Source organism: Pithys albifrons, chromosome 6 (assembly GCF_047495875.1).
Source record: "Pithys albifrons albifrons isolate INPA30051 chromosome 6, PitAlb_v1, whole genome shotgun sequence".
Classification (NCBI taxonomy): domain Eukaryota; kingdom Metazoa; phylum Chordata; class Aves; order Passeriformes; family Thamnophilidae; genus Pithys; species Pithys albifrons.
Genome location: NC_092463.1, coordinates 38,484,579 through 38,503,755, shown reverse-complemented (window position 1 = coordinate 38,503,755; position 19,177 = coordinate 38,484,579). Strand labels below are relative to the sequence as shown.

General features: G+C 39.0%; 1 protein-coding gene across 1 annotated transcript in view; it reads right to left on the bottom strand.

The window, feature by feature from the left end:
- SPTBN5 (spectrin beta, non-erythrocytic 5) overlaps positions 1 to 19,177 on the bottom strand; it is a 92,785-nt gene that overhangs the window by 6,733 nt on the left and 66,875 nt on the right. Inside the window, 16 exon segments of the mRNA XM_071559305.1 lie at positions 910 to 1,086; positions 1,889 to 2,078; positions 4,181 to 4,398; positions 4,957 to 5,112; positions 6,215 to 6,409; positions 7,108 to 7,312; positions 7,893 to 8,089; positions 8,452 to 8,664; positions 11,101 to 11,287; positions 11,433 to 11,689; positions 12,698 to 12,835; positions 13,960 to 14,106; positions 14,719 to 14,809; positions 15,498 to 15,670; positions 17,195 to 17,272; positions 18,219 to 18,407. Coding sequence (XP_071415406.1) covers positions 910 to 1,086; positions 1,889 to 2,078; positions 4,181 to 4,398; positions 4,957 to 5,112; positions 6,215 to 6,409; positions 7,108 to 7,312; positions 7,893 to 8,089; positions 8,452 to 8,664; positions 11,101 to 11,287; positions 11,433 to 11,689; positions 12,698 to 12,835; positions 13,960 to 14,106; positions 14,719 to 14,809; positions 15,498 to 15,670; positions 17,195 to 17,272; positions 18,219 to 18,407 — 2,811 coding nt within the window.

Here is a 19,177-nt window from a genome sequence, read left to right as displayed (position 1 = left end):
CCCTGCTATTGTGTGAGAAATCTGAATTTACACACAAAAAATGATCTGTACCCTGCAGTCTCTCTGATGTACAGAAGGAAAAGAGCTCAAATAACAACCTTCCCTTTTTTGCAAAGCCATGTAGTACCATGGCTCCCAGCTGTAACTGTTTACATACAGATTAAGTACATGGATTCTAGAATCATAGAACAATAGAATCATAGAATCAGCTGGGTTGGAAGAGACCTCTGAGATTATCAAGTCCAACCCTTGATCCAACCCCACTTTGATAAGTAGATCATGGCACTAAGTGCCACATCCAGTCTCATCTTAAAAACCTCCAGGGATGGTGAGAAACCTGTGCTAGACACAGCAGTTCCTGCCCTACGACAAATGCATCTTAAACCTCTGTCATGCCCTCTGCTTAGTTTTTGATACCTCAGTTTATGAGTTTGTTTTCCCACCTTATAAACCATCAGAAGATAGCCCACAATGAGAAAAGATCCCAAACCAAACCGAAAATATAGGATGCTAGCTTTTAAAAGGGAATTTATCAGCTAGCTGTCAAGCCATCTGTGTAAACCATTCGAAGGCTGGATGGGAAGAACAGGTGCGGAAACCCCCCTTTTCCTTTCAAAACAGACTCTCAGCACGGCAAGGAAGGTTGAACCCTCTACAAGTTATTTGAAAATATGATCTGGAATTCTCCCCAGTTTTCTACCACCTGCTGGAAACCACCACTTCCAGGAGCCCATCACCAGGTCAAACGCAACTGCCCTGGGCTCACTTCTGTAAGAGGGCAGAGTTCCTGCCCTTCCTCATTAGTGTTTAGATCGTGATTTATTTCAGGCCTGGGCAGGTACATGTACCAAGTACTCTGTACATGCTGAGGCACAGAGTGTTCAATAGTATTGCACTGTTGCTACTCACCCCATAGTTAGGATCTGAAAGAAAGCTCTCCTTGGCAGTCAGCCATGCTTCTGCTTGTTCTAGCTCTCTGCGGAGCAATTGAATCTCCCAGTTTTCTTCATACAACACTTTTCTCATATCCCAGCTCTCCTTTACCTTATTCATCAGCTCTGATAGCTCTAACAATTTTTCTTCAATCTAGAAATATAACATTTGCAAAGCCAGGAGGTAAAAAATCCAATCAGATTTCCACATGACAGCCAACTAGCATGTAATGATTTAAACTTCACGATTTGGAAGATTACAACTGGATAACTGTGGTGTTACCATAATTTAGAAACATATGTGAGTTCTCATTTTTTCTTACTTGATTTCATTTAGCCTGTATATTGTATAGCGAGATATTTTATGCACATTCCACATACTATAGACCAATTCTACCTTATGATTTCCCAAGACTAAACTTTATACCCAGGTTGCTTTTTATAGAACTAGCGAGAACCAAAAGATTCAACAAATACATCCATTTATGGCAATGCAAAAGTGGAGAGACTTAAACTGCAGAAAGTTTTCTTGTTCTTTCTACAACAGAAGTACTATAATTTTGTGTAAATTCTGAAATTGTTTTTGATGTTATCTCTGGATTTACAGAGAGTGTCAAGACAAGCTTGGGCAAAGTCTAAATGTACATAGATAACAAGATCACAGAAAAGTTAACATTCTTGTTCCTTTGCACATTTCTGAAGATTTTCTTATCTTCTGGTGTACACAGGGGCATCAGTCCATCCTGCAGGTGATTGCATTGTGATGTATCATAAGAACTTTAGGAGGGTTTTTTTTATTATATTATTTGTCAAATGAAGCATGCAGTTTTTAACAGTAAAGAACTGGACTGTCCTGTTTAGATCTTCTACTCTGAAACAAAGACAAAACTGCAACTTCTGTCCCTTTCATGCCTTTGGTCACTCTTGTTTGTAAAATACCTCACTCATGAACTGACCTCCACAGACATGAAATGTGCATTCTTCATCAGGTCACCTCCTGCCCGCTGCATTTCTTCATATTTTAGCCACTGCTTCTCTATCTCACGCTTGTATTCCTCATGGCGCTTGATAAGCAGTTCAGCTCCCAGGACATCATTAGCCAGTTCCTCAGATATCACTAGTGCGTGCATCTCATTGGCCCAGGTCCTACAGAACAGAGCCAAAGCATAAAAAGGGAAGGAATCTTAATCTGTTGCATATTTGGGAACACACACGTGCCATGGCTGTGGATAAATCTATACAGACTTTTATTTGCTCACAAAAGATATTAATACTGTCCTGATTTTTACTGGGATAGTTAATTTTCCTCTTTGTAACTGGTACAAGTGCTGGGTTTTTTGATTTAGTATGAGAATAAAGTTGATAACACATTGATGTTTTGGTTGTTGCTGAGTAGTACCAACTCTAAGTCAAGGATTTTTCAGTTTCTCATGCTCTGCTAGTGAGGAGGTACACAAGAAGCTGGGCAGGGGCAAATACAACCAGGACAGCTGACCTGAACTGGCCAAAGCGATATTCCATACTGTAGAACACCATGCCCAGTGGGGGAAATTGGTCAGAAGGGGCCAGTTGCTGCTTGGGAACAGGCTGGCACTGATCAGTGGGAGGTGGGCAATTGTATCATGCATCAATTGTTTTTTGGGGGGGTTATTTTCCTCTTTTTTTAAATTACAATATTATCTTCATCTTTAGTATTATCATCAATATTATTATATTTTACTTTATTTCAACTGTTCTCATCTCAACACATGTTGTTTGTTTGTTTGTTTTTAATTTCTGCTCCTCCTCTCCATTCCACTGGATGCCTGGGGCAGTGAGTGAGTGGCTGTGTGATACTTAGCTGCTGACTTGGGTTAAACCATAACAACATACAAATACATTGCTTAAGGTTTACTCACACATCTATGGATTTTTATAACGTGATATAATAGTCCTAGTGCTGTTTCCATACACAGCCTGTTAGAAAGACAGCTGTAGCATCCATACACACTGAAGTATTGTGCATTCAAATCCTCAGAAAAAAACTAAATGCAAATGCTTAGGTTATACACATGCACAATACTTTTATACATTGCAAAGGAACACAGAGGCTTTCAGATATCTGTCAAAACCTTGTCATCATGCATGAAAGTACTTCGTATGCATACCGAGTGGTCATGCAAAGGAGCATATTGATAGATAGTTTTAAAATAAAATTTTCTACTCTATGAGTCTCAACTGGCATAAACCAATGCATCTTGATTTACCTGAGCTTGGGATCTATCCCTTAGCACAGTGAATATCCATTGAATAGCACAGTGAATATCCAGTAACCTCTTCACTGTCTGTATTTCTACTCATGCCACAGATTAACTTTTTCATTATTTACACTGATTTAAGTGTGTCCATATTATTTCTGCAGAAATCCTGCTTAAACTCCACAATTTTCATTAAAAATGTATCAATTTTGATGAAGATGGCATTAAAATGATGAAATACAATAATATAATTTTGGTCTGGCACTTTAGCATATTTCCATGAGCTATTTCAATTCTTACATTAGACCTCTGCTTAAAGATACTTTGGCATGATTGATTTAAAAAAAAAAGAGACACTTAGCTCAAAATGTTTAAAAACATTTATAGATGCTTTAAACATTCAGCATTCTGTTCTAAGATAGATTTGAAAAGGGGGAAAAAAAATTCCCAGCAACTGAATTCTTGCAAAAAAAAAGAGTCTTAATAAGAATTGACAGAAGAATGTTGGGTAATGCCATTAAATGCATGTGTGCAAGACACTGTCAGCACCTGAGCAAGTCTAACTTATTCTAGAAGATAATCTTTAATGTAGTTGCTTTGACTCAGAGAAAAAGGTGCACTGCTATCTGTGCAGGTGTACAAATTACTTCATTATCTAGCCAGAGATACCCTCTCCTTCCATGGAATCAATAATATTTTCAACTGGAATTGTGAAACTACCAAATCTATCCAGTGTCTGAATTCTCCAAGACTGCTTGGGAAATAGCCTAAAAACGTGGCCTTGTCATGCACACTGTGCTAAAGTGCTACAGTCACCTCTGATACCTGGTAAGTTCTATGAAGTGCTGTTGAGAAGATGCCATATATTATTATTCAAAGAGAATTATTTGAAAGCAAGCTGCAGAGCACCTCGGACAGGGGTCAAAAACCAAACAGGTGTAATTTAGAAAATTTTGTATGGGAAAGACAAGAAATAAATCCCACTGCCAAGAACAAGAGGCCAATACATACATCAGTTCCCTGCAGTCTTTGAAGTAGAGCTGGACTTGTTCTGCCTGGCTCAGTCTTGCCTTCCTGTCCAGAAATTTTTTGTCCAATTTTTCCCAAGACTCATCCACATCTGTGAGTCTCTCCATGATATTTTCCTTAACTTGAGGGTATGTACGGCTGAGGTGCCAAGCCTCTCCTCGAATCCGCTCCAGCTCTTTCATGATGACTCCTAGATCTCTCTGGAACAAAGACAGAATGGATTGTAAGATCAAATACTACTCAGATTTATCAAAAGCAGATTTTGAAGATGGTTGTACAGAAGCTGAAAATATTAATCTGTTAAGACTTTTCCTCTCAGTTTTCTCCAAATGCCTTTTAACGTTCATCATCCAACATAAAAGAAACTTCTTTAGATGTGACACACTGATTATTCTGGTAGGTGTGGAGCTGAAGTCTCCTGTAGTTCAGATGACAATTTTGCAATTATAATAACAACTTGGAATAAATTTTTGAAGAGAGGCTCATCCTTATAAACAAAAATACTAATAATATGGCTCCAGGCCTAGTCTGAACTTCAAAAAAACCAAGTTTAGGCCCACCTAGGTGAACCCATGACAACAATGTTAAAAAGAAGAGGAAAAGGCCGTCTTCTGTGAAGCACAAAGAATATGTAAGCAAGCAATACATTTATCTTTTGTTGGTCTGCAAGAAAATTCCTTGAAAAATCAAATATCAGTCTCCTTTTTTTCCCTGCTGTCTATCCTTTTTTGCTAATGCTTCATGACAGATGCCCTTACCTCTACTCCCTCAAGATGGCTGAGAAGTGTCTGTACACTTGGAAGGTCATACCCATAATCTTCTATATCCACCACTGCCTCTTTCTCCTGCATCCAGCCTTTTACTTCATCCACATCGTGATCATACTGGTGAACTTGACATGCTGCTCTTAGATTCTGGAATAAAGGAGAAATTTAGTGGTAATGATGTATAGCATGTCTACAACAATAAAAAAGCCAAACCTAAGATGTCATAATGCAGTACAAACTGAACAAGAGGGGGAATGAAACACCTTCCCAATTAAGTCATCTGAAAACAAGGTATTAAGGTCCTCTAGGACAATGGAAAGAAACAAATGTCTCCAAATGCAATTTATCCCTATATAAGAAGAATGCTCAAAATGGAGAGCATGAATTGTACTCTAAAGGTAGGTCTCTACACCACAGAAAGTGTCCTAAAATACTTACTTAGAATAAAGCTCTACACTTCAAACAAAGTAAGAGGAGTTAAGTACAAATTACATTTTTTCTGAAATGAGATGATTAAAAAGTGTTCTAATACTATTTTATAGTCAAACTCTATACTAACAATACTCATGCATTTATTTCTACTAACAGACAATAGTGGGCTTGAGCTACTTCGTAAGCAAAATATGTATGCTACAGTAGTGGAAAAAAGATTTGAGGACATCTTGCATTTTATGTTTTCCTTAAAATAAACAAAAATGTTGAGTTCCAGGTATTGTCTCTGCTTTTCCAAATACATCTGTGACTGTAGTTTCCTGAGACAGAGTGAGCTGATTTAACAGCTAACTGCTGCCAAAACGTAGGGGCTTTGACTCTGTGTCCTCTATCACATTCTCTCCCACACACTTTCTCTGACTTCAAGTTGCTAACTCAGCAAAAAAATCTGGAGACTTTCAATCTTGTTTAACAAGCTGTTTAAAAAGTAGTTCAATGAAGAGACCAATAAGTGTCAAAGCTGAACTCCTGTTAGTGGTGGTAAATTATTAGACTGGCTTTGTTTTTCAGGAAACCAAAGTTAGCAGTGAATTAAGAAAAACAATTACTCAGGGCTGGTAAATATCTTTCAAGTATAAGCCTTGCCAGGAACAGCAGGGTAAGAAGTGGCAGTAAAGGGAAACTGATCAAGAAAGAATTGAACAAAATGCACTCATTTCTTGTGCTTCAACATGAGCAATGCACTGATTTGGGAAAGAAAGAAGGACATGGGGAGACTGTAGGGAAATCATTGCCCCAGATTTTATGTATTTCCTACCTCTGTCCTTGTCTGAATGGCATGGCATAGTTTCTCCCACATTTCACTGATTTGCTTTGTTCTCTTCTGGATAATGTCCATCTTGCTGTGGCCCTCCTTATCTAGTTTAGATGCTAACTCATTTAAGGAGGCAACTTTAGAATGTCCCAGAGGCTTCACCTCATTTACAAAATCTTTAAACTTTTTCTCTAGCACCTGCAGAATAAATGGAGACACAAAAATATAAGAATTTCTGCCTACATCTATGAGAGAGACAGAAGGAATAATTTTTTCTGTTCTGTATAACAAAAAAGCTATGTGCGAATCACTTGAAAAATGCAAATGATCTGGAATCAGAAGAAGGGATCTATCATTTAACATCCTATGTCACAGAGAAAAATCATCCACAGCCTGAAAAGCAGCAACTGCCCAGATCAAAACTAGTAAACATAACTTGTCTACATACGCAGCAGTTGTTGAGGAGTGTACACTATGAATCATACCTCTCTGCACTGCATGCCCCAAGGAGAAATTTATCCTTGAAATCTGCAACTGGAGGGGTGAATACTGCATCCCAGTGTTTTCAATGGAAATTGTTATGAAAGCATGGCCCATGGTCAGATTTTTTAGGTCCTTTCAAGTTTATAATAAGGGCAAGCAGTGAAGTGTACTGACCTCACCTTACCCATGAAAAACTAACTTTCTGTTACACCTACTTTTTCTGTTGTAGGATGCTGTCTCAGAGAGTCCTATATGACCAGAGAGAAGCCAGTCAGCTCTTGCTGCAGAGATAACTGGTTTGCTTTTTTCTTGCAACTGTAGCATGCTTCACTGTCAGCAGCTACACAAGAATTGCAGCAAATATATTCCTGTTTTGCCACACAACACATGCAATACCTTTTATTTTCTTTTACCTCAACATCATCTAAGTCCTGCCCATAGTCATCAGATTCTGCTACAGACTGTTTACTGGAAAGCCATGCATCCACCAGCTGGAATTCTCTCTCAAACTGATAGAGCTGGAATTGTTCTTGAAGGCATCTTCTCTGGGTCTCAGACTTCTGTAGGAGAGACTGGTACTCTGCTAGGATCCCTTGGAGCTTTGAAAGTATGACTGAGCTGCAAAGAACAAGAATTAGAAGGAATATTTTTGCTTTAGTCTTCTTTCTGAGCATTGTCTTTTCTGATGTGTTGAATTTGGAACATCTTTAAAATACAGAATAAAGCAGATAACATCATGGGGTGAGTATACTGTGCCATTAAAGCCAGCTAGTGCAGGAAATTACAGTATATCATACAAATGGCTGCTCTTTTCACTTATTCATTCCCAGATATAAAACCAAACTTGAAATGGAAAACAGTGAACTATCAAGAATGTTCATTTCCTTTCCCAAGCACAGTGTTTTTTGAACATTTGTGTAAATTAGAACTAGATGAGAGTTCTTGGGAATAGACAATGCACAAAGAAGCTGATCCACACTAATTGGTGTGTTGTTACAAAAATACAGTAATGAAAGCATTAAAAAAAATCAAGCTTTTGGGGGGGGCTCAGTGTGTGTGATGATGATGAAGGAAGAATGGACGTCCCCTGAAGTCTAATTTCTGAATGAGCCATCAAACAGGGTTGAACTTTTCCATATTTTCCTTCTCTGGACATTTCTGTTAGACCTGGAGAAGAAGCCTTTTTTCATTTTCCTACCTCTCTGGACTGTCTTTGTTTATTAAGCTGGCACCTGTCTCCTGTACTTTCTCAATCCGGGACCTGAAACTATCCATGTCCAGTTTGGTAGCTTCAAGTTTACGAAGTAAAACTTGTGTGGATTCTTCATTCTTCCCATAATCAGAGGTCTCCAGAATGAAACTCCTCTCTGCCAGCCATGCCTCCACCTCCAGTAGCTGTATAAAATACAGGGATAAGCCTTAATCCAAGTTGATTAAGTCAAGATAAAGAAAACTGGAAATCAGTGGTGCACTGACACATCAGTGAAAACAGAGTGTAGCTCAGGTGGCTTCCTGTAAGGCAGTCCAGGAGGCACTTCGAAAAAATGCGTACCCAGAACCCAGTAATGGCAGTTACGTGTTACTCACTGCATTAGTTGAAAGACAACTGTTATTTCTCCACTGTATCCTTAGTTACCAGATATGAAAAATCAGGACAGTATAAATTCTCTTCCTTTCTCAGTACTTGTATCCATTAAACAATACAGGTTCTTCTAGCAAAGAAAGATCAAATTAAATCTCTCAGGAAACATCTTTACCTCATTTAGGAACAGATGGGCCTCATATGATTGCATGAGCCTCAGTCTCCTCTCTTGAGCCTCTGCCTTCAAGTTTTCTACAGAAGTCTCAAGCTCCTTCAGATGCTCCATAATCTTGCGGGAGGCTGAGTGGCCTCCCCTTACCAGTTTCTGTCCTGTACTGAGCACTGCTTTGGTCAAAGCATCCCGACTGTTTATCTCATTCTCCAAATTCTGGAAAGAGTAAAGAGTAAAATGACAGACCAAAAATGAAAGTTATGGAGATTTTTATTCCAGAAAAGCTAGTCATGTAATTATAAATTTGCTTTCTATTTGTGAAGATGAGTCAGAGGTATGAAGTCTAAGTGCATGCTCTCAGTGGAGTGGAGGAGCTTTTTGGGGTGAAGGCATGATTATAGAAACCAAATTTAGCCATGAAGTTTGAAATCTGTTGCGTATCCATCTCAGAGTCTGGACTGAAGAGGCTCTAATCACAAACTTCTAATCTGTAGATTCCATTGAAACATTCCCCCTTCCACTCCATTACATGGTGTTTCTTGAAGGGTTTTTCTAGGTAAGAACAACCAATTTGCCCGCTCAATAGTATTTATCCCTTGCCAATGTCTTTGTAGAAGATGCAGCTTTGCATAACAGCCATTGAAAACGCTGTGGATACACACAGTATCAGACAGCCAACTGGATAAGAGAGAACAAAACTACCTGAACCAATTCTCAAAGAATTTACATGAAATTAATTTTGGAAGACTGGTAGATTTTAAAACTGTATGCATACATCTATATAGCCTGTCCTATGATATTTGCCTGGGTAGGCAAGCACCATGCTGTGATTTATCTGCAAGTATATGTGCATTCCTTGGCTGACTATGCCTGAACACCATGCACACAAACAAACTCCACAATTTTACAATTGTTCTGTTTGATTTCATAGCTATGAAACAGCAGCTCCAGAGTTAGGCTGCAGTGCTGTGTTAATGTAGAAGAGATGTCCTCTGCGAGGAGAGGAGCCGCTTTTTCAACTTAACTGTCAAACTTGGCTTGGCTGGAAAAGAGCTCTGATTCTAATCTTGCCTTTAACTTCCTCCTATTAATTTCAAGACAGTGACTATGTTGTTGAAAACTGACATAGTATCTGTTACAAGCCAAGCAGCTCTTTGTATATGTATTATATTTGTGTATAAATGCTCTTTTGCAAGACAATTGTTTTGGGTTTTTTTTTTCTCCCTTTGGTTAATGCATTTCACACACAATCTCTTTTGTGGTAACAAACCAAGGACAGAATTTTTCAAATCTGGCTCATTAGGACAAGCAACAGAGGATAGAACTAATAGTATATTCAGTTCTTGATTGTTACATTACCACTGACTTTTGCTAGCTTGTAAACCAACATTAAAACAAGGTGTAGAGGCTCTAGCTACTAACATAGGGATAATTAAAGCTTGTATTTTAGTCCTGTTTCCAGAAGAATGAGAAGAAAAATGGCAGGAAAATTGGCATTTCATTATGCACTTATATTCTGGTCTGTATCTCCCATTCTCACAGTTCATCACAAAATTTTGAGACTTAGCCAACTAACACAAAGATAATTACAGCCTAAAACAGTATCTCCTCCATTCCTGCAGTTATTTGAAATATTTTCTCAGATTAATTAAGCTCAAATATTCTTTTCTTCTGTGAATCTAATCACTTTCCTACCAAGTCAGCCAGAACTTTTAGGAGTAATTGCACACATAACAACATTTTTACTTTTGATCATGTTGAAACAAGGTTTTCTTTCTTAGTGTTTGGCAATGATTGTATCAAATGCTTGGAGTTTCTCTCTTATTGTATACTTATCACATACATTCAAAATTTTTATGATCTCTCTTTCCAAATCCTAATGTAGGTTGCACAGATTTTTACCAGAAGCACTTGACATGGCAATTAAATGGGCTGTCATTTGCTAACATTAGATACCAACAGCAGCTGGAAACTTTTAATAGGAATAATTTTTACTTCCACCTCATGTTTGCAAAGAGACAGTGCTCCTTATTGAAAAATTATCAGGAAGGCATCTATTGTTTTATTGGTATTTGAGATGACAGTATTCAACACACTGCTTTCTCTGATGGCCTGTCTGAACCTAGTGAAATAATTCAGCAGCTGTCTTGAAAGCTACCAGTGCAATGAAGGTGAGCTAGGGATTGTAATACTTCCCTGCTAGCTCCCTCTCTTCAGAGTAGAAAAAGTTTTGGGGAAAAATGTTTTCCTGGAAGATCATCCTGAGACATCTGAGCAATGAACTTTTTTGGATGTACTTGCTGAGTTTCAAAGCATTTTGTTAGGCCATCTGTTGCCCAAAGAACCTATGAAAGCATACACAAGTTTATAAAATCTGTTTTCTGTTGAAAAGGCCAAGTTTTGAGCTCAGTTCACAGAAAGAGCCAATTTGCCCACAGAAAAGCATATGGTGTGGTACTTGCACCACTGCAATGATAAGAAGGATGGAATCTCACACATTGCCAAGTCACGGACTTAAACATCAAAAATGAAAGGGATCATGACTCCTGGTAGCCAAAGCACACACAGCAGATGAATTTTGCTAGAGACATACTGAGTTTAGTGTTTTCTATTTGATTCTGAAGATTGTGAATAGTTCACACATGATATTACCTGGTGCTTTTCTTGTAGACTCTGAACAGTTGCCAGGGATTGACCATAATCCCTGGAGGAAGCCATGGGGAGCTTCTCATGAACCCAAGACAACTCCTCATCAACATCTCGGAAGAACTGGTACTGAAGTCTGCTTGCCTCCAGACTTGCATGTCTCTCCTGCAGAGGATTACGTAGTCTTTTGTATCTGAAGGTTTTAAAGATAATTTGATGAGTACCGCAAATTGATTCAGATTGGTGTAGATAAGGAAAGACAAAAGAATATTCATGGAAGAAAAAGGCTGATAAAAGTAGGAAAAGGATGGCAGAAAACAGGCCAAGCACTCACACACCTCTGCACCAGCTGATCCACTCTCTCTTCTAGTTCATCAGCAAGAAAGTGTTTCTCCTTCTGGAATTGCTGAGCTGTGACCACAAGCTCTTGCAGCCGGTCCCTATGACCATCAAAATCTTCCTCCACTTCCTCTTGTCTCTTCAGATGGGTGTTCAAGACCACCAGATCATTGTTACTGTATGGTGCTTTCAGCTCATTTTCCACACCTTCCAACCATTTCTCTATGTCCTCTACACTTCGTTGAAAATTAAGACCCTGGGGACAAGCAAGAAGAAAAGATAATTTAAACCTTTAGGACAGACAATGTGATGCAAAAATCTTGGTCACTTTCAGAAAGAATTGCACACAAACATGGAGCAACTTCCCAGTACTCAGTCAACTCTTCCCAGATACGATTGTCTTCAAAAGGAAGAAGGGAATTCAGTCATGGTGGAGACAAGAACAGATGCAGAAAACATCAATAGCTTATCTTACTTGTGTTGCAAAAATGCAGATCATGGACATAGTACCTCAAAAGAAAGCCTTTTAAAAGGAGAGCTCTATTTTATACCCACAGATTGTCTGAGATCTCATAGGCTTCATGAACAAAGGTTTGGGCAGGGCTCTCCCCATGTGGGTGTGTCCTTCCAGCCTGCACAGTGGATTTTTTAGGTGAGGCACAGCGTGCGCAGAACTGTCCCCACCCTTTAACTCCTCAGGTTCATCTGCCACAGCCGAGCGAGCTTGGACGGTGACAGTGAAGTCCTCAGGACTAGAACCCACAGCCCCCGGTATTCCCAGGAGGTCTCCCATCCAAGCTCTAACCAGGGCTGACCCCGCTCAGCTTACAAGATCTGGTGGGATTGGGTGTCATGGTGGCATTTCACAGTGATGAGAATTTGTGTGCCTGAAGCTAGAAGAATGAAAAGCAGCTGTGGGCTTCTTTCTCAATGTGCTGGAGAAAAAATGCCCTTGTGATGGATGCAGAGAGTTCACATATATTAGTAAACATAGTTTTCCTCAGTATCCCTCTCTGGAATCCAGATCTAAACCAGCAGCAGAAAGCAGAAGGGAGCCCAGCCTGCAAATCCTTTTCCCTCCATAGGGTTCTCCAATTCTGCCAATTCCATTCAGTGAGTTCACGCTTAGTTTCTTTGCACAAATGGTCTGGAGGAGTCAGGTTTGACTGTATCAAGTGACACACTTGTAGATGAGACATGTAGCAGGCAGTCATGCTGGCTCTGGAAATGACACCAAGAGCCAGCCTCTGGCATGTTGTATTACCTTGTAAGCATCCTGCAATTTGGTCCATTTATCCTGGCAGCTTGCTAGTAGTTCCTCCCATAGTTCTTTCATTTCTTGTAGTCTGGACTGTATGGCTTCTGAGGCATAGTGCCTTTCATGGAGCATCCTCTCCCCTTCCTATAGCAGAAAGAACAGGGAAAGTTTTCTTCCTTTGTTGAATGCATCAGAATATATCACTTTTGCCTCTAAAAACAAAGTCAGCTGACACTGCTATGTAAAGGGCCAGCTGAAACAGTCACTTTCTGGCACAACACTTAGAGGTTACAGAGAAAAAACTAATAAAGGCAAAAGGTTTACTGAAACTAGAGCAGAGACTGCAAAGCAAGGTAAGCAAGAGGTACAGCAAGAAAAAGTCAGGTCAGTAGGTATTCTAAGGAGGAACTACTGAGACTATTCCCAATGAGAAAGTCAGGGCATCAAGAAAAAATGTTGAAGAGGTTGTACAAAGAAGTCTTTAAAAGCAGATCACTTTACCAAGAATTTTAACTCCACACTTTAACTCCTTCAGTTTTGTCCTCACAGATGGGTTAAAATACTTTTTAAAAAACCAACCAACAAAACAAAAAAAACAAAGGGGAGGTGTTCCTAAGATACTGATTGTAGGTGAACCTGGAGGAGGGAATCTACCTTTAATGCTTAGTAATGTATTGCAAAACACAGCTAGTAAGCACTGTGCTGAATATAAAGTTAAACATGTCACAGTCTGCCTTCCAAACTTATCATTTGATCACAGCTTCTGCCAACTATCTGACAAAGCTTGTCAGGCCTCCTTCATATCTTGCCTACTGGCAAGTATCTGCAAAAGAAGCTCTTGAAACTCTTCTCTATCCTTTTTGTTGGCTACATCTTATATGACTTGTTAAAGTTGTGCATCTAATCAGCTAGGTTCTCTGCTGGAGAGAAACAAATATACACTTATAGTGGCATCCACTCCAGAGAGATGTCCCTAAAGTCAGTGGATTGAATCTTTTATTAAAAGCACCCCTCTGTTTCCTTTATATGTACAGTGAATACAGATAGCAGCAAGCTAACTCTGGGTAGTAAGAGAGAGTGGGAAGAAACTGAAGGTCAAAGAAAATTCTTGATGAACTAAAAGAATAAACTTCCCAGTCCCCTCAGAGAGAACATGAACAGTGGGGAACAGGGATTCTTCCTCACTTATTTTAGGTCACTGTAACTTAGACTGTTTGCAGTCTTTCATCCCAGTTGCCCACCCTTGCCATCAACCCTGCTTCTCTCACAGATTTGATGGAGTTCAGACGATTTCTATAGGCCATGATCTCCGCTTGGAAAGTCTGGTGCTTCTGCAGTTTGGTCTGCAGATTGCTTGGATCCCTCCAGCTATCATCCTGGGCAATGCTGTTCTTCTCGTTGATCCAGGCAGCCACCTTTGGGGAAGAAAGAACAGAAGTAACCAAAACCTTCAGTGTTTCTTCAGATTCAGCCTGCCAGGCTCTACTCTTACATGTATGAAATGGGGAATCAGTGAGTGAGGACTCAAATGAGTTGTCCTTCTGAGATTCTGCTTCCCTAAGCTCCTCCTGTCCTTCATAAAGTCACCCCTAAATGTCTGGTTACCAGGACTGTTACTGGGAAAGGGGCTGCATCCATCAGATAGGCCCCTCACAGTGAGAAAATGCATGGGCACCTGTGTGCATGGGGGAGAATAGATCATCTCCCTATTTCTAACCCATTGTCAATATCTCAAAAGAAAATAAGTAATTTATCTCTTCTCATGTTTTTTTTAAATGGTGGCACATTCCCTTTTAATTCTTTTATTTCTTCTTCATTTTTCTGGTGTCCAATGTACAGTAGACCTTTCACCTGATGACTAGAGGGAAGATGAAAAAATATCCCTTCATCCTTATCCTCATTTCTCCAATCTCATTCCAGTCTCAGTTCCTTGATTTTTCTTACAGTAAATCTGGCCAGGGACTCAGATCTATGTAGCACAGTATGTTTTAAGTAACCAGAATACCATGAATCCTGTGTAATTGTACCTCAAAGGAATTCCTCAGGAACTTCTGCAACAGTTTTGATTCCTCTAGCAAATGTCTGCGAGCAGCAGCATTTTCCAGTAGTCTCTCTTTTCTGAGATGAAGACAGATGTGAGAGGTAAAAGTCACAGATTGAACTAGATAGGATAAGGGTTTTGAAATTTCACCTCTAAAACACACATGATCTAACCCTCCATTCTCTAGGAGGGAAATGTCCATGATATATTGACTCCCTCATCTGGACTGTCAGAGAACATGCCCAGGACACTATAGGAAGGATTGCTAGCAGATAGATATATTTAAACTACACATAAATTCTGCATATATGATATCTGCCTTTGGTAATAATCATTATTGCCTTTCAAGAGAACATAAACTCAGCATGTTTCTTATGTAGAAATCTGGAAAGTATTTGTCACAGATAAACCAAAACTATAGCATCATGTCCTTTCCTGATGGTATTTAATGATAATGAAGTATTTAATGGCACAGCAAGCCTCAGTCTTTTATTTGCAGCACTGTCCCTAAGGCCAAGCCAGAATACAGAATTACACAAAAACTGCCTTTTTCTGAATCCTGCTTGCCCTCCACTTAACTGCATTTTAACCTCCAATATAGATAAGGCTCAAGCCACTTTGGGAAGACCACAGTGCAAAGCAGAAAGCTGAGCAAATGCAAATCAGTTTATGGTTCTCTTAAATAACTTAAAGATATTAATCAACATGGGGATGGTCGCGTTGCAGGAGTGATAGGTGGCTGACATGGGAAGGGTTTTACTTCACCTCCTCAGAACAGCCTGGCTTCTGTTGGTGATACTGTCGGAGTCATAATGCTTGTTCTGTGTTAGCTGCTGAGCAAATGAAGTCATCTCATCAATTTTCTCCATCTGAACTTCCAGGGCTTTTTCAAACTGTGTGTGTTTCTGCTGTAGGCTCTCCACACTAGACACTGAGTCCTGGATACAAGTCAACAAAGAGTAGCTGCTTTCAGTCAGTTTTTTTGCATCCACAACACTGATATTCCAGAAGTTAAATGGCATTTACCCCATATTTGCAAGATAGTTGCCAAGAAAATTTATTGTTCTTTGCAACCTATTGGCATTGAATCTGACACTTGGGGCCTAAATAATGTTCTGTGCAAGGCCTGAAGCCATTATTTTGGGGTCAAAACTGAACTAGCTGTTGGATGCTTAGCTTCTCATGCATATTGTTGTGCTGCATAGAATGCATAATTTCTCAAGAATTAAAACATCAGAGCCTAATTGTAAATCAATCTTAAGACAGATGCTATGCTGAAAGCAAATGTGGGATGACAAACTGAAATCACAGAGAAGTGAACAAATATGTCACAGAAAGAGATTAAAATTAGAGTCTCAGTTTCAACTCATGGAATTTAGAAGAGCTCAGATCCAGATTTGAATTTCAGGACTGGAGTCTGACATTGCAATCAATCTGGAGAGAAACACAGAATGTGACTTCTTGTAATGTTTGTGAATCCCAGGTTTAATGACTCAGAGTTCTCTTTTCAGCATTCCTCTGCACTTTTAATTATGGAACCACTGGTGTCAAAATGTTGTTACTGTGATAAACTCTGCTTGCCCACTATTCTAAAGGAAGCAATAAAACTCACATCAAACGGTTCAGAAAAAAATTAAACTTCTGAGTGCTTACATGAGTCACTGGATGGAAAAATACTCACAGAGCATTTTCTGTACATTGCTGAGCTAAATATGATTGGGTGGCTTCTTCTAAGTCTCATATACTGTAATGAAAGGACTGTAAATACATAACTCCATGCTGAGAATTGCAGAGGCAGACACCAGCCTCTAGCATTTTATGGTTTTTATACCGTTTGTACCCCTTGTGTCTACACCGAACTCAGAGTTGCCATTGTAGTTCCTGCAGAGACAGCTAATTGGGTAGCACTACCCAAGGCTAAATTAAGTATCAGAACATATATCTAGCATCTTGAACAGCTTTTGCAACCCTTGCACTTGTCTGTGGTTTCAGTTATTGCAGTATTACTGATACCTGTGGTAGGTAATTTAGAGCTAAACTGGGTATGTCATCAGTGACAGCAGTGATGACTTGCACATTGCTGGCAAATGTATTTGGGTCAGATATGACAAGGCTGTCTGAATGGAGCACTGAGCAACCTGGTCTTGTGGGAGGTGTCCCCACCCATGGCAGAGGGGTTTGAACTGGCTGACCTTTCATGTCCCTTCCAACCCAAACCGTTCTGTGATTCTATGCAGTCTCATTTTCCTGCTAGAGTCAGAGTAGTTGGATTGTTTCGTTATTCTTGGGGCTGAGAATCAAGGAAAGAGATATGTTCATAAACAACCAACAAAACAGAACAGTAACTTCAGAAGGAGAAAGACCGCAGGAAGGTTCAGAGCACATCATCATAGTTCATGGTCCATGGTCCCCTTTCCTCCAGACCGATTGCAGAGAAAATTGTAATTTCTCAGAGCACATACCCCTAAGTCCTCATTAGCTAGGAAAGCTTCTTTGCTGCTGAGCCAACTCTCAATCTGTTCTACGTAGCCATAGAATTTCTGCATAGGGAAAAAAACCAGTCATAAACATGTCAAAAAGCTGTAAAGCAGAGGCTGACCTGACTTTGTTGGAGTACATAGAAAAAAAACAAACTTTCACGGCTGTTTCAAATATTACTTGCATAGCACCGGATGGCAATAAATGTTAGATGCTAGGAAAAACACATCTAACAATTATTATTCTGACTTTCTCCTTAATAATAGGATTATTTCTTTTTGTCTAAGACATAGGATAGAATACTTCTAGCTTGTTTGTTAATGGTGTTGAGAGAGCTGTGTAAGTAACTGGTCAAAAAAAATGAGTAATAAGGCATGAAATAAGTAGAATATGATACATAAAGAAGCACTAAAGGATCCCATACCATATGATTTATCATATATATGAATATTTTAGATGAGATTAGTAGCCCAGTTCTTACTTAAAGTATTTGACATTCTCCTGTTTGAGCAAAGTGAGATAACTGTTACAAGGAAGTATTTCTGGAAAACTACAGCCAAGAGTTCTCTCCTAAGGAAAAAATATGGCCAGGGGAAAATTAATTTTTCTGTTAATGCTAAATTTTTCTTCAGATTTTTTTTAATACATGTCTGGCTCCATGGTTTTTTTGGGAAGGTTATATAATTTTTTAAAGTAGTGATGTTCTATTTTAAGCTTGTGTCTTATTCTAGTTCTATGAGAGTTTGAGCACATTTTGCTAACTTTTATAGCTTTAGAAAAATATATGAGCATGTATCTCACAGAAATTTCTATGATTTGCAACTTAAAGCTCTGTCACCACTGAATGTGCTTGGCCCTCAGCATGCCTTCTGGAAACCAGTGAAATATACATTAAACACTGGGTATTATTAGCACATCCTTCATTATAACATCTCATAAATTTGCTGGGTTTATCAAGGAAAACTGTCAGTGGCATGTGCATTCTCTCTTGAATGCCTTTTTACTCACCTGTAAATCTTGTGCCTGAAACAATTTTACATATCGCTCTTTCCATGCTTGGATCAATTCAGACCAAGCTTGTTGCAGTCTGGAGAGGGACTGGTGGATCTCAGGCGTTGCATAGTGACCAGCATTGGCAAGTTCTTTACCATAGTCACTGAGAGAGTTGAATCTTTCCACTCGTGCTTCAATCTCCTCCTAAAATACATTACTAAGGTTGATGTCAAGGATTTATGAAAAGCCAGTTATTCAGAATACAAGCCCTAGGGGGAAGAATATGGTCTGTAACTTTCTGGCACTAATATTTTTATGGAAAATCATTCATCTTTGAGCTACGTTACTGGAAGAGCATAGACTTGCCTAAGAGAAAGTAAGTGAGAAAACAAGTGACTTTATTGCTCTAGGAACAACTGTTCTTCTACAAATGAAAATTTGGATTAAATTTGAAACAGATTAGAAAATGCTGAGATATAAATGAACACAATTTTGAACATACATAATAACATATCCCCTACCTCCAGCCTTCCTAGATGGTTCTTATGAGAAACAGTACCTAGAATTTTTCATCTCCTGACAAATAAGTTGGCATCAGATTTTTACATTAAAGACATAGTTTTACTTTATTTTGTGGTTTTAAAATGAAATACATTTAACTTTTACACCTGCTCTGAGGAATGAGTTATATCATATACTGAATCCTGAAACTGAAAGCATAACAAACAAATATGACCCTGCCAACTGAACGTGGAATTTCTAATGTATGCAATTTGAAAATCAAAATAACTATGCACTGAAATAATACCATGTATTAACTCATAAACTATCTTAAACACTATGACATGTACTATTAAATTTCTGAAATTAGAACTGCTGCTTTAGGAATTTTTGTGGTGGTGGTGTTGCCTAATCATAACATAGTTGTTAAATAATAATTTAATTCTTTTTAAGATTCACACTAGCATCTTGTG